Source organism: Falco punctatus (assembly GCF_963210335.1).
Source record: "Falco punctatus genome assembly, chromosome: 10".
Classification (NCBI taxonomy): domain Eukaryota; kingdom Metazoa; phylum Chordata; class Aves; order Falconiformes; family Falconidae; genus Falco; species Falco punctatus.
The window spans coordinates 21,934,631-21,951,094 of record NC_137590.1 but is presented as its reverse complement, the minus strand read 5'-3'; the positions used below and the strand labels follow the sequence as shown (position 1 = coordinate 21,951,094).

The following is a 16,464-nucleotide window of genomic DNA, read 5'->3' as shown; positions in this document are numbered from 1 at the left end:
GACACCCAGTGTCCATGGCTGAAGAGCTGAAAGAAATACCGTAACTAGTAAGAACAAAAGCAACAGGAATAAAACCAAATTAAATGTGCCCCTAAAGAGGGAGCTCCTGATTTCAGGCTTGCTTTAGCCGATTCTTATTTGACCAGACCGCAGTCAGTAGGTTGCAAGACATACCTGAGAGGTCTTCAAGAGTAGGCTGTCCAGTTTTGACATAAAGAGCAGAATCCATGCTGACCCCTCCTGTGCTGGCCTCAGCTGTTACGTTCCCTTCATTGTCCGTCTGTGATCTGGAAGGCAACACACAACAGAGATGCGTAGTCACTCTCCATCCAAAGTAGCTCAAGTATAACAAGGAGACAATTGCACCTGCCATCAGCTGCTCTGTCCCTCTCTCCAGAACAGACCAGCAGACTGATTTTACATAATTCATTAGTCCCATGTTGAATTATGTCCTAGAAATGGAAACAAGCACTCAGCTGTAAAAAATAAAAAATTCATAGTCAAAGATAGGCTTCATAGCTCTTCAGACAGGCTCTTGAGACACTTGGATTTCCAGCTAAACTGTAATTATCAATAACATCAGGTTTTGTGACTAATCTGATCCTCTCTAATAAAGTCTGTATTGCACTAATATAAAGCAGATAGTGCATGAGGGCATGTTACACTCCTGCTACTTTCCCTTCAATAACTAGCCATGTCACTCATTTGTATTTTAAAATTACTGACTGGGTAAAACCAGCTTCAAACTCCAATTTATTGTATGACATTGTGGCTGTCAGGTAATTAAAGGTGATGTAAGAATCTACTGTCAGATTTGAAAAATGTATTGACTTATTTAATTTTACTAGCTGCACTGTGTTTTGCTTGTAGAGCCACACCAACAAAAGGCTGCAAGTTCTCCTGTCCAAAGAGTAAGTGCTGCATGTAAGTGAAGACACAGCAAGGAATTACTATTGCAATATTCTTAATTTCAGTTAACTCCAAATGAAATGTAGAACAATTTCTCCTGTCTTTTACTTAAAAAATAACATTTAAAAAAACAAACAAAAAGTAAGTCTACAGGCAGCTGAGAAGTTTAGATTAAAGTAACCTCAACTGATAGCAGAAAAAACCTGAGACTACCACCGCAACGCATTAACAAGTGCATTTTGTAGATTCGGAAAGTGTCTCGATACTAAATCTATAATAATGCTATACATTTGCCTTGCAAATCAATAAAATTTCACTTTTCTCTTTCCTTTTAAAGCTGGCAAGATTACACAGTTTGGCCCTTTTTTCCTCCAATGCTGTAAAAGAGTTATTTTTTCAATTTCTTAGCATTTTCTGCAGCTGCCAATAGGTAGTTTCATTACTGTTTTTTGTAAAAAGTTAAATAAATACTGCCTAGGGTTTAACAGTATGTTTAGATTACAGAAAACATATGGACTGCATCTGCTTTCACACTTTAGATGCTGATACCTAAGTTCAAAGGAAGATGAACACTAACTAGAGTACTTTTCACTTTATCTTTTGATAGGACACTGCAGTGATAAACTTAACAATCCAAAGCATCACAAATGCATTTTTGGAGGTTATGAGGGATAAACACCAATACAATCAGTTTGCAACCACTATTTTCTATTTAGTTATGGACTAAAACAGTGCAAACTGCACTGGCAGTTTTTAACTCAAACCAAATCCCTAAAAATCACTAGTAGTAAACCCCACCTTCAGCCAAAGTAGTGCTGATGAATGCAAGAGCAAGAAAAATCAAGAACATGTACTATTTATACAAGTTTGAGACAAATGAATTTTTCCCAACTGGTTCCTTTTCATGTGACCTCATGCCAGAAAAGACACTTGGCATTTTATTCTACACACACACAGAAAGAAGACTCTTCCCATTTTGCATTCCTGCACAGGCCTTTGGCGTCCCCCTCCTTCAGGCTCATTGCATGTACATACACATTTATTTAAAAAATGTGGCCAACCATTTCTTATGCTACATGTGCCAAGAGATGAAAGGCAAAAATTAATATAGTAGAACTGAAAAAAACGAGGGGAAAGGGCCACAAAGATAACCAAAGGTTATGAACAGCATCTCCACAAGTGAAAACCAGACAGGCTAGGACACCTTAGCCTAGAAAAGACACATCTTAAGGGAGGGAAGGATATGACAGAGGTCACTCAAATCATCATCAGCAGGAAGACCATGAAGATGGAATAACTGCTTTCATTCTTTTCCTCTGAAAGAATTAAATGGTGTCAAAAGAAAACTAGGAGATGGCTGTCAAAATCAAAAATCCCACCATGTGACTGAGGAATTTCTTGTGTCATGGTCAGACTGGGGAGCGTGTTCTTAGGAAGCTTTGCTGTCAGTTTCCCTCTTGTTACTCTTCTGTACGTAGCCTCTACTGCCATTGCCCAACAGAAGATGCTGGACTAGATGGAGGTTAATTGTGACCCCATAGGGCTGCTCTTTTGCTTAACTCATTCAGGGTTAATGCACAGAACAGCAGACTTGGTGCCTTACCTGTACTAAGGAATTTTTATTTTTGTTTTCCAAGATTCCCCATTACTATTTATAGCAAGGCAGCTCCACCACTGTTAGCCACACTGAAGAGAACGAGCATAGCTATGTCATAAAATGGCATTGTTACAACTTTTAGAGCTATGATGCACAAACCAAACCTAATCCATAGGGTAAAAGCCCTGGTAAGAGCAGTACCTGGTCAAGAAGGTGCTAGCATTCCCATCTTAACTGTTAGCAGGATCGGATACAACAAATACTTACCCTCCCACCTATTACAACTCCTTATACATCTTAGTCCGATGGCCTTCACCAACAGTTTTTGTGTAAATGTATAAATTCTCTGCTCTCTTAAAGCACAAAGCTTTGACATGCCACGGCATTCACCTTGCTGCCTCAGCCCCCTGAAAGAGTGAGTGTCCAAAACAAATCTCCCTATCTAAGCGTCATGTTCAAAGCAGTCCGCCGGAGAAGTTCACCGTACCTGTACATGAAGGGAGCTACCGTGGCAGTGTTCGGGTGGCTGTATTGCTGCTGGGGATGAGGTAGCTGAACACTCACAGTGTTGCTCCCTGTGGTGTGTGTCGTGGTGGTGGGTCCGTTGACAGCTTGGCTGCTGCTGCTGCTGTTGAGGCCTCCTACACCTTTTCCTTCTGAAGAAGCCAGGCTGGATGAGGAGCTGGAATGCCTGCTGTCCAGCTGAGACTTCTGATGAGAAAGCCCCGAGCCGGCTTTCCCGCTGCGGCTTCTCTCGCCTTCCTTTGCAGGAACGGGGGCACTTGAGGATTTCCCTGTGGTGTTTTTCATTCCTGGTTTTGGTATTCCACTGTGCGACGGGGCAGAGGCCTCCTTCTTGGCACTGTTCAGTTTTCCTCCTTTAGGGATAAAGCTTGCAATCTTGGAGGACTTTTTTGGCATCTCTGTTGTTGCTAGTGCCGTCTGGTCTTCTTTTGGTTCCTCTTTCAGGTCCAGCTTTTCAGTGATAGATGTTCTCTTTGCAGTGTCTTTACTCTTGTCCTTTTCTTTCTCTTTCTGTTTGTCTTTGTCCTTCTCACTACCCTTTGGAGAACTTTTCTTATTAGTTAGTGCCCGGCTAAAAGTCCTCTGTGCAATTCCCTTGAGTGCAATTTTGGGACTACTGGACATCGATCCTGGATTGTTCACATTCTGATTTGCGGCATCAGTTTCTTCACTTTCCTCAAGGCTGAGAAGCATCTCGAGCTTTTCACAGCTGTTGTCCTGAGACCCCGGACACTCGAGCGTCGTCCCTCCTGCTTTGGAGCCTCCTTTGCTATTGAAGAGTTTTAATTTTTCAAGCATGGATTTTTGACCGTTGGGAGTTGTTTTGGCGATTTCCGAGGGTGGCTTTGGAGGCTCCGATATAGGCTGCTTTACAGATAACATGGAAGACGTAGCTGTGTGCTTAGCACTGAGGGACTTGCTGCGCCAAGGTTTAATAGCAGAGCTTGGCTGAGGGATGGCTGATGAGTTATTGCAACTAACAGTACTGCTGCAGCTCTGAACTGAGGATGAGACATTTTCATTCATTCCTGTGGGCTGGGAGGCTGTACTGTCTGCAGGCTCTGGAAAAAAAAACAAAAACAACCCCAAAAAACAAAACAGTAGTACCTGATAATTGTAGCTAGTCTGGGCTTCTTTCTGTAATGAAACATAAGGAACTTTACACTAACAGCATTTAAAAGATAGACACATAGTAGTATTTTCAACATCAGTATCACTTAAAGAAAATAAAAGCCAATTTTCTTTTCCTACCCAGCAGAACAGCAACGAGCTTCTACTATGTAATTTACGTTTACTTGCTGTTTCCAGGGGAAAGAAACTCCTCCAATTCAAACCAAAACGTGTTTTGCAATGTATTCTCCCTTATTAAGTTCATAATATTTCATTAGCAAAAACACAGCACTATTGTCTAACTAAGCATTCCCTCTGCTTTTGGCAAAATACTTGCTGTCCAAGTTCAATTCTTAGAAAAATGTCCAACGTATAAAAAATACAGGAGTAAGGAAAAAATTAAAACTGAAGTCCTTTCAGTTACTGGTGTGTGTGTGTGGGGATGAGATCTTCATATGCAAAAGGTAGAAGAAAATTCCATGTACAAAAATAAAACCCTGTCCTTATGCGATGAACCTAAATTAAGTATTACCACGTATCTTAGTCCAGCTGTAAGAGAAACTAGTGCAGGAGCTGTACAGCTTCCCCCACCCCCCAACTCAGAGAAAGCAAATATTTTATTTATTTAGTTCCTTTTAATGTTACTTGTTCTTGTCAAGAAATCAGTTCAGAGCTTAAAGAGAGCTTGAAAAATCACACTCACCTACCAGCGGCCACTTCTCCTCTGAAGTTTCTCTTTGCAGAGTTTCCTTTCTGGAGACGTTACTCTCTCAATTATCACAAATATGTTTTCTGTTAAACTGCTCATGTTTCCAATTAACTTTTGTCATCTATGACTGTTTGCCTGCCCAGCAGCCTGCTGGGGATTAACGGCTCTTACCTATATTTCCCTGCCCTCTAGCAATAAAGTAAACTGTGTATAGAGCTGCATTATTTTAATTCAAAAATCAACAGCAGTTGAGAGCGTGCGTTTTCGGCAGCAGGAGCAGCCCTGTGAATTCAGCCCTGTAAATCACGAGCCACTGCAACCACACAGGGACTGTTTTACTTCACTTTCAGCTGCTCAGTGAAGATACAGCTCTGTTAACCTTCTTCATCTGATCCAAAACAGATCTACTAAAGATTTAAAGCACATACATCTTCCTGACCTAGCGTAAAATCTGGTTTCTAAGAGTTTTAGAAACTCCTTAATAATAAACCCAGTCATTTCACGTGGTTAGGGATAAAGTGGGACAGCAGGAATTAACGATACTTTAAAAAAATATTACTGAAGTCAGAAGATTTCCAGGACTCCGTTACTAACCAATAACTATTATACTGGCTGGTTGTGCTAGTCCTTTTCCTATGGCAAACTACCCACATGGAGCTGGAAGGAAGCAAGAGCTGGATTACAGACACAGAAAGGAATTGTACTTCTTTTAAAGTAGTGCCAGTCTGCTGACTTCCAGGGCACTACTCCCGCTTTAGCACAGAAGGAGAATCAAGCCACCTCATGTCCCAGACGGCAATGCCACCTGGTCCTCCAGCTGCTCTGCTCAAGCCTGCTAAACTCAACCTGATGGGTTAAGGAGGACTGAAGAAGTGACAGCGTAGGAGTCACAGTGACTCCCAGAGCAAGGGGAAGCAGCAACCCAGCATCCTAACACCCCGCCCACAGACAAGGGAGAGGAAGGAAGGTCACAACTACTTCAGAAGCTGCTGCAAATGTTACTCCCTCTGCTTTCAAAGGCTGTGCACCATCGCCTTTTCCTTCATGCCTCTTACTGTACACTGCCGCTTTGTTGTTATTTTTATTTCCTGAAGCCCTCCTACCCATCACAACCTACTTCCCATTGCAACACTGCACCATGCTCCTTTTGTAAACTCAGGACAAGCAAGCTTTTGTCTCAGCCTGCCTTCCACAGAAGACGTCCAGCACTGCAATGAAAGCTTCATGAAAATCCCAATTGTACATAATTTGCAAATAATTTGTATAGCTTCTTCTAAAAAAATTAATAATTGCCCATCTCAATATCGGGATACTTTGACGGTAACCAGAGAGTCACAGCACTTGCAGCACCAAGTTCCTAATCCAAACGCATCTGGCCTAATCATACTGAACAAATCTCAACACAGACTGTACCCATGCCCATAAATCATCAGAGCTGCCTGTGATTCATGAACACACCGAGGACGAATATACAACCAGGTCCAGAGATGAACCTAATGTACTAATCCACATGGGCAGGGAACCCTTTACTTTCTCAGAAGAAGAGAGCTGCAAGGAGTAACGGGACTGGCACAATCTCAGGGTGACAAACTGTAAATAACTGGTAAGGGATGCAACTACAAAGTAGAAGAGCTGGTTGCACGCTCAGTACAACATATGCAGCAACACAAACCCGGCTTGAGATGAAACACCATTCAGTCTGAGCACGCAGCCAACTTGACAGACTTGGAAAAGAAACCCGCGTCCTTCTCAAACAGGTTCTTGACAACAGTTTGAAAAAATACAGGTGTGTGTATTCGTACAAACAAAGCCATCCTGCATTCCCCACAACTCAGAGCCTATTCAGAGATATCGCGTGAGCCCTGACCCACAGGCTGAGGCACACACACCTGAGACAAGGCCACCCCAGTACCGCAGGCTGTGGTCCATAACCCAGCTGTGAAGTCCGACTCCACCTCCAACGCTGAGCTAGCTGTTGACACACCGCAGGTCAGCAATGGGAGCAGAACCCAGAGGCAACCTACGGCAAAGCAGTGCTCCTACCAGCTCTGCAATGGTTTCCTGGAAGTGAATGGAAGGTGTTGGTTTGTTTGGGACATCAACTTCATCCTAATAGCCCAGGTGAGTGCTCCAAGTCCACATATTCTTCAGGAAAGGTTTTGCTTGGATCAAGTGAAATGCCTTGTTTTCCATATACAAAAGCATTGCTCAAAATATATCTCCCCCCCAAAATCCAGAACTTTTCCTCTTCCCCTCTCTTTGAATGCTTTGACAATATTTTTATTGATTTTCTTTTTAAAATTCTGTTTGGCCACTGAACAAATTCACACTTTGTTTTTAAACACAGCATTCACTTCAACTCCAACTCCCCCACATACACACTCCTGTTTTGAAACTTGGTTGTGCGTATGTTGCCAGTGCCGTAGGATGAGTACAATTTAACTCCATTCAGAATGTTGCTTCTCACTTACAGACACATCGAAAAAACCAGAAATAGGACAACAATACTATGACTGTAACATTGTAAAAAATGAATATATTGGGACATTGATGTGATTTTCAGTCTCTACCTAACATTTTCCAGGAAGTGAATTCTGTGAGTGTTGCATGCTACACATCTGAAATTAAGGAAAAATATTTACAAACTCTTAAATACACATGTTAAGCAGCGACACTTCGGGAAAGGAGATCTTTTCTTACCCAGTACAGCAGACCTTGATTCATATGTGGGTCAAATACAGTGAAACTGGAAATTCTAAATCCTCAACTTTTTGTTACATTGGACCATGCAAAGTTAACGCAGGAAATAAAAGGTCCACCATAAAACACACTCACAAAAAAAAAAAGGCCTCAGCTTAAGAAAACTTCAGTCTTTAAAATTCTCCATTTCTTTCTTACAAACAAGTCTGCTGGCTCTTTTACTCCTCAGACCAATCCTGGTAAACGAAAGGGGTTCTGCTGCCAGAATACAGATTGAAATGCTAGGTTTCCTAATGAAGCAGTAACATCAATACGCGCATAACACATCAGCATGCAAAGGGGAAAGTTTTATTCAGCGTAGCATAGGCCCTTTTTTCATGAAAAAGGAGAGCATGTTTCATGCATTCAATTAATAAGCTTATTATTTCCCATGTGTTCCTTTGTGAGGGAGATATTTTCTTTCTTCAGCAAACTGCATTAACTAAAACTGACTATAAAAGAAATGTTTTCAAACCCAAGCTACAGTCTACAATAAATAATGATCGCTTTCCTCCTTTCAAAGTCAAATCTTGGCCTGAAATCTATTTTGTTCCTAGTGTTCCTGTTAAAAAAGATGTTGGTGGTCTAGTTCCAATGCCAATACTCACTGTAGCATGGGCAAATCTGATTTCAGCTGCTCCTGCAAAGCCCAAACTGCATCTGCAAACCTACCCATTTGTGAAAAAAATTAAAAAAAAAAAAAAAAAAAAAAAAAAAGAAAGAATCTCAAGACTTATGATTTAATTCTTCCACTGAAGTCTTTGAGAGCTTATGCTATAATAAGGTCAGGAGAAAATATACGCAATTTACTGTCATTTGTCATGTTGACTCTAAGCAAGTGGACTTCAATTTGCTATAACTTAAAACTTTCAAAAACCAATCACCATAAGCATGAAAGGCAACACAAAGACAAAGGATGTTCTCACAGTTACTTCTCCTTAGGAGGGTCAAGAACTTAACAGCATTTTTATTCATTTTAAAATGAACAAGCTGTCATTTTTTATTTCACAGCTATGGGAAAAATAAGAAGTTCTCATGAAGAGAAGTATCTTGCAGTCCAGCCCATAGATTAGATAACCAAGTTAAAAGAAAATCTACAACCAAATTCTAATTTAGGAAGTAAAAGCAGATCGGCTCTATGACATTATAGTGTCAGAATTGCAGAAATCACTCCAGCAGTTTCATCGTTTCCCATCTAGAGGAATACAGTGGTGAGTCTTGACCTTTCCTATCCATCTACCAGAAGACTCTCTTTCCAAGCACTACAAATAAGAGTACTACAGAGAAATGTTTTTTAGCTGTGCTATTCCCTTCTTCAGTAATGATTTATTATGCTCAGCGAAACCCTGAAGTATGGGAATGCCTGCATTTCTGCCAGGAGCTGCCTACAAAAATCACAATCTTCCCGCAATCCAAAGCACGAGCAGGTAGAGCAGAACATTTCCAACAAGAACAACCTGGCACACAGCCCTTTCTGAAAGTAAGGGCAACTCTTCTGACCCACAGAAGTTTCTCTTTCAATTGTAATGCCACTGACTGGAGAGAACTAGGCAGAAGGGACTGATTGAGTTACCAGCTCGGGATGGGCAAGAGGCATGGCCTCCACCCACAAAATGACTGAAGCTCTGTGTTGTCTCTTCTACTCTGGACCACAACAAATAGCAACAAAAATGTCTTCTTAAAGCAGAGATTACCAGATAGGAAAATTCTGCATAATCTAAGAAAAGCCCAGATAGGAAACATTATGGTTCACTGAGGACAAAAACTTCACCAAGCTGAGCTGAATGGGTTCCTTCAGCTTCTGTCCTCTGGCTTTCCCTTTAGGGGAGATTTCATTTGTTGTAGCACAAGACAAAAATTACCTTTACTCCTTGATATTTTTCTTTCCTTCCATCATATCTACTTCTTCAATCCCAGTGCTGTAAACTCTGTTGCTCCAGTAGCAGTTCTGTGTGTTCACAGAAACACGTTGTACCTCTGAAAACCCATACTGAAGCCCATGAATATGTCAGTAACTCAACTTCCACGTTTCTGTGAAGTTGCCTTCTTCCACACAGAGTTCCAGCATATAAAACAACAGTTCTGCTGTTGACTGGTTTACATTGCCAAGGCTCGGCGATTTTGCTGAGGTGAAGGGAAATACAATTGGAGCACAGGCGATCCTTTTCTCATTGTCTTGACATAACTGACTAAGACACTTGAATTCGTTGTTGTTTTTGTTTAGTTACTGTAAAATTCAAAATGCTGTCCACATGACTGCCTAAGAAAGGGGTTGGAGGACCTCTACCGACCACATACCAGTTAGATGATGATAAAAATAACGAAACCAAGTTCACTGTGCCTTTCAAAACAAGTCGCACTCTCCATTTAATACTAGACAAATACCATTCTTGTTCATGACTCTCCATTTTCCTCTCATTATTTGTACAACCAAATCCCCCAAGATTTCTCATAACAGAGTTATTCAAAAGCATTAATGAATTCCAGGCAGGGAGGTGCTGCAGAGTCTTTCATTAGATTTTATACGTAGCTGGAGTGGACAGTATGTAGATTTAGCAGCCTTGATCTGGCACACCTCTCCTGCAGGTAGGGTATATGAAATAAGCCACATGCACGTTAGTGGTCTGAGAACTGCACTTAAAGAATATTGTCCATTGGCCTATTTTGACTATTAATACTGGCTCTAGTCAGGGCTTGGAATGACCACAGAGGTAGAAATGGAGACAGATTTTTAGAAGAAGGGACAGGCAATAGGAAAAAATATCTGAGAAAACTCCCACTGATCAGTCAGTATGCCAAGGTAAACTACATTTTAACTCAGAAGTGTCTTACTCTGCTCAGTGAGCAGTCGAACAACTGCCCAGCTGAACACAGTCAAGTGGCAAATAGCAACGCACTCTCAAACATGGATATTCTCTGTTTAAACTGAGGAGCTGAACCAAACCATACAGAAGTACGAACACTTTGCCATCCTCTATATTTACACCTATATATGAACATACATAAATATGTGGAAATCTATTACATTTTTACATCAAAAACAGCTGACAGACACATACAGCTATTTATACTTGGGTCTTTTCCATTTTCTCTTTCTGGTCAATGAAACTACTCTAGCAGCAGATCTGTAGCAGCAGATCATTCAAACCCAGCCAACATGCAGGTAACAATCTACTATTCATGACAGTAACGATGGGTTGTGCCATGGCTTTTTGCTCATCAGCCACTTCAGAGGTGGTGGCAGTTCTCTGGCACCAGTCACAGATTCTTCAGGTATATTGGTTATGGATGAGCAACAGGCAAAAAATAAAATGGAAGGGACCAGAGAGGCTGGATGATGCTCTTCCCCAAGAAGAGGAGGCTAATACAGGTGTGGTAGAAACGTGCTGGCACTTACAGAAGTCTCGGACGTAGCACCACTGCTGTTTGCTTTCCTATGATTTAATAGTGAACTTTCATTTCCATGGCTGTTCTTCTGGCACAATTCACGCAGCAATAAATTTGCAAGAAATTGTAAATATTTATTTTAAAAGGAAACATCTAAGAACTGTAAAGGCCATGAAATGCTCAGCCAGCTCTTCAGCTGGTATAAATCAACCTGGTTCCACTGACTCCAGTGCAGCTATGCAGATGTACATGGGGCAAGAAGCTGCTTCTCAAGGTTACATTTTACTTCAAAGCTCAAGATTTTTATCTTCATCAATGGTACAGTTAAGAACATGTCATTGGCTACTTCTGTAGTTAGTTGTTGGTGAGTTTTTTTCTCCAAAAAACTTTATTTAAATAAATTTTTGCTTCTTTTAGATATTCCTAAAGCTTATACCAACTATGGCAAAGTTCTGTGGCCTTATAAAGCTCTGCTTCAGGCATTATTAAGCCTTCAGCCAGCCTTTGTTTAGGTGAAAGAGGACATATTTTTAAATGCCAAATTCAGCCAGTTGAACAGTTGTAAAATTAAGCACAAACATGATTTACTGCATACCATACTGTAAACATGCCATACTGCTCGTTCTATTCTGACAGGCTTTAGACTGTTTTATGGGCGCACAGTCAACATAAATATGTCACTAAAGATTCACGAAGATGAGCCAGTCTTTCAAAAAATATATTTGATTAGAAAAGTGAACGGGTGCAAGCAATACCCCAGGACATATATACACACACACTCCTAAATATATCAGTTGCCTGAAGAACAGTATTTTGTTTGACACTAATGACTCTCACGAGGGTCATCTTCTGACATAGGCCAGTAACCTTACGTTTGGGGAACACCAAGGCATTAATACATTTGCTAAACCAGAAAAACAGAATGAGTCAATAAGATAATATTCATTGAAGTTGACTCAAAAGTTCTGTGCTTAGGAAGGAGAAATGGAATGGCTAAATATAAAAGGTCAAACAACCAACTACGTAAGTGTACTGCAGAACAGAAATAGGAATTACAGCAGATGGCAGCTGCACACCTCTATAATGTGACACTAAGGAAAACAAAACACCTTTTAGGAATGCATTATGAGCATCATATATACAAACACAGAGTATAAGACAGAGAATGTAATTATTCCTTCCTACTCAGCACTAGAGTAAGGCATCAGGTAGAGTGCAGTGTCCAGCTCCAGCACCCCCCTAAAAGAGACTGACAGGCAAGAAAGAGGCCAGAGGAGGTCACCAAGACATGCAAGAGATTTATCAGAAGGAACCTATGAGAAGAAGGATGAAATAGTAGAGACTGTTTAGTCTGTAAGAGAGAAGACTGAGGGGAAACACTGTAAGCATTCAGATATATGAAGAGTGCTATAAACAGGACAGAGATCAAGGAAGAGTAACGAAGTGTTTAATTCTTAGCCAAGTAGAATCCTGGTAGTTTGTTTTGGTTTTTGTTGTTTGTTTGTTTGTTTTAAAAAAGCTAGCTTTAAGACCAAATGGACACTGGAAGGGATACACTTAAGGAGATTGTCAAATCCCTGTAACGAGATTTCGGAACTGAGTAGCAAACACCTCTCCGGTACAGGTGCAGTCGATTTTCCTTCAGAGTTTGAGCACAGACTCCCCTGGTTATTTACAGATGCAATTCTATAAATATATAATATACGCTGCAAACTTGTCATCATTTCAAACAGTTCCACCCTCAGCCAGCCTGCAGGTGACACCCGGCCGGGGAGTGCTGGCCTGAGGGGGGCTCTGCAGGGGGGGCTGGGCAGGCCAGGGCCATGGGCTAAGGCCAATTGTGCCTGGGTGGCCACAGTGGCCAGCAGTCTCCTGGCTGGTAGCCAAACCAGCATGGCCAGTAGGGCCAGTGCCCATCCCCCTGCGCTGGGCACTGGGGCGGCCGCCCCTCAAGCCCTGGGCTCAGCTCTGGGCCCCTCGTGCCAGGGGGACGCGGAGGGGCTGGAGCGTGTCCAGAGAGGGAGAACAAAGCTGGGGAAGGGGCTGGGGGTCAGGGGGGACCTGATGGCTCCCGAGAGCTGCCTGACGGGGGCTGTGGGCAGGGGGGGTTGGTCTCTGCTCCCAGGGAACAGCGACAGGACAAGAGGGAACGGCCTCAGGTGGCGCCAGGGGAGGTTCAGGTTGGGGGTCAGGGAAAATGTCTTCACTGGGAGGGTGGCCAGGCACTGGGACAGGCTGCCCAGGGGGTGGTGGGGTCACCGTCCCTGGGGGTGTTTAAAAAAATGCGGCATGGGGTGCTTGGAGACACGGTTTAGTGATGGACTTGGCAGTCCTGGGCTAATGGTTGGACTCAACAATCTCAAAGGTCTTTTCCAGCCTTAACGATTCTTTGATCTAAATGGAGTTAACAGCAGAGGACAAATCTATACTGCAACGTTATGACTCAAATTTTTCTAAGGACGTTGAACATAGTTTTAGACTAAGGGGCAAGCAACAACCTAGAGGTTCTCCAAGGAAGAAAACAAGAAAACAACCACCAGTTTCTCAGAGCATCTTTCAGATTATCCTACACTCTTCCCTTCCTCTCTGTTTTTATTTTTTTTCCTCTTGCCACATCAAATCCATGGTCACTATACTCAAGGCAAAATAAACCATACCAAACATTTGGTAAATACCTTCAGTACAAATTAAATTTCAAAAACTGAACAGGATTGTTCCAGCACTTACTTTTTGGTAGTGCATACAGCAGAATGGCAGAAAATACCAGCCACTCCAGTTATAGATTTGTCAAGACAAATTATGTAAACTTATCTGATCATTAATCTGACTTCCAGGGAAAACTCTCAGTCAGTTAAAACAGATAGCATCTCTCAGCTGCCAGCACAGATGAGCACAGAGGCAGCATCCTAAACACTAAGCAAAATAACGCTGTTTGCTTCATACTTGACCTAAATTAAACACTTGCGTATTTTTCAAGGGTGGAATGACTGAAACTTATGAAATTATCATTCTCACACTTTGAGCCAATCACATTTACTTCACAGTGAAAATCTGAAAGCGTGGGGTACACTGGTTTCGAACTTTACAGACTTATGCTTCCAAAAACATAAAACCATTTCCACTTTTGCAGTCATTTTAATCTTAGTGACTTTCGCACAGTCTTATCAAGTAAACACTTCAAAAGTACACATTAGATGCATTCAATTTTCTAAAGAGAAACTTAAAAAGAAAACTAAAATTGAGATGGATGTAGAAAAAGAGTGAAAGTAACTGCTCCAAAAAGTCAAAGAATTTTTTTCTCTATCTATACAGACACAATTTTCTGTCACGAAGAAAGTTATAGCTGCCCAAAAAAATACCTTTAAAGTACCGCTTGAAACTGTTGGACGAGCCAACTGTTTCATTCTATAAAATCACTTCCCAACTTTCTGACATCCATACACTGTTCATCGATATGGAGAGGAATCTTTCCATCTCAGGAACTCTGCTTATTTTTGCCAGTCTCTGGTGAACAGTTAAATCTTTCTGCTGCTCCTAATTTCAAAAATCCCTCTCTTCCCCCATCTCTCGGCAGTCTCGCAGAGCTGGGCTCACAGCTAGTCCATTGGCACAGTCAACACCGATTTCAGTGATGACCTGGAACTTTGCACCAAAGGGTCCAAAGGCACTGAGCCTTTCCAATTTCAACTGTAGTATTAATCACAGTTCGCAGGCAGAAGTCACAGCCTGTGAAGGACACTGGTTGAGATACCAGGCTTCATATTTCACGTTTCTGTCTTATTTAGCAACATGTCTGTGTGCTACCAGATGTTGCAGTCACCGACTTGGCAGGGAGCGCTGTAAAAACAGGGAGTCCTCCCAGCTGCAAATTAACTTTGTGGGTTTGTATGAACTCTTCTGTAAGACACCACGTACCTGAACACTTCAGGATGATTCAGTCTTTGATTAGTAAGAGACATCATTCAAAATGCTGAGACTTATTACAAATTTTTTATATATACATATACACACATATATATTACAATTCTAAGAACTGTTACAATTTGTTGCTATATTGTTCGTAGCTTTTACTAGCTACCAACATTACAACGGCTTTTTAATATCACAAGTGGGTTTCAGATTGGTTTAAAGAAAAAGCCCCCACTGGGCTCTCAGAAAAGCACCCGCCTTTGTTACTTCAAGACAGTTTCTGAACTTGAGGGTAATTAGCCACAGACCCTGACGAACCTCGAAAACTGGAGATGTTCAGCCCAACACCAATAAAAGAACTTTCATCAATGCTTAAAAGAAGTTGACCAGCACAGGCTGTGCAGTAAGCCACCTGTGAGACCAAATCTAGAGGTCCTGCTTTTGTTTTAACTTTTCTTATTTAGCCAAACAATCCTGCCTTGTAACTCCTCTAGTCTGATTACTAAAATTGACAAAACCACAAAGGACAACTGCTATTTTAGCCCCAAAAATATTTATTTACCAACACTAGAGTGTTATTACTGTCTCCTACAGCTGAAAGAAAATTTTATAAGGTGGTTATAGGCCATAGATACAAATCGAGCTGGTATGAATTAGTGACAATAAAATTTGTTCATTTAAACTTTTTTCTTCCAGAGGACAATAGTAACTTGAAACGAGTTCACATCAGCCCAGGCTGGTCATTAACATGCCCAGCTCTGAAACACCGTAGCTGACAACTCGATCACCACCAAATAAATAAATACATCTAGGGGTTTTGATTGCTTTAAACGTAACACTTGTTATCCTGATCATCTCAACCATTAAATATCCAAAAGAATGGCTTTTTTGATGGCCAGGAAAGGGTGAGACGAGGCGGCACTGAGCACTGGAACAGGCTGACCATATATATAGCTTCCACTTGGAACAGAATTCAGCCACCCCAGCAATCTTTTGCCAGGCCTAAGTCAAAGCTGGCTTAATGCCACGGGAATTGAATATGTCGTCTCAGCTCCTCTTCCATAGCTGTCGTGATAACTGTAACTGTACCTGCGGCCACAAAATGCCTTTGCTTTCACATTCAGGCTTCTACGCAGAATGCTACTATAAATGGGTAAGAAAAAAATACAATGTTAACTAACAGGAATCTCTATCATGCTTTATAAGTCTCAGAGCTCTTTCTTCAGTACTTTTTTTTTTTTAATAATTCTTATACTATTACTTGGCATAAAGGCAAAAGCCTGCGTTTTGTCTCTGCTTATTACGAATTATTTATTTGGAGTGGAAAAACTGCATGATGTTAAACAGAACATAAGGGTTCCTGTGAGGAAGCTTGCACCACGTCACTTGACCATCCTGTACTTGGTACAAGAGCCAAATCCAGCCATTCAGGCCAACCAATATTTCATCTGATTTTACGTGCAGCTAGAGAAGAGGTCTTGTCCTCCATTTCCATGTGCTTAAATGAAAGATTTTTCATTCAAGAAAATTACTAGGATCATCTGAGTTGATCTTAACATGGTTCAAAGAATTTCACTCG

General features: G+C 41.4%; 1 protein-coding gene across 5 annotated transcripts in view; it reads right to left on the bottom strand.

The window, feature by feature from the left end:
• Positions 1-16,464, bottom strand: part of NAV2 (neuron navigator 2) — a 266,799-nt gene that overhangs the window by 105,021 nt on the left and 145,314 nt on the right. For 4 of the 5 annotated variants that reach the window (XM_080405389.1, XM_080405385.1, XM_080405386.1 and 1 more), the window contains 2 exons: positions 2,994-4,092; positions 175-287 (listed from right to left, as the gene is read on the bottom strand). In XM_080405389.1, the coding sequence (XP_080261515.1) occupies positions 175-287; positions 2,994-4,092 (1,212 nt within the window). Of the gene's footprint in view, positions 1-174; positions 288-2,993; positions 4,093-9,451; positions 15,071-16,464 lie in introns of those variants that run through there. The other variant, XM_080405388.1, reaches the window with a different exon arrangement.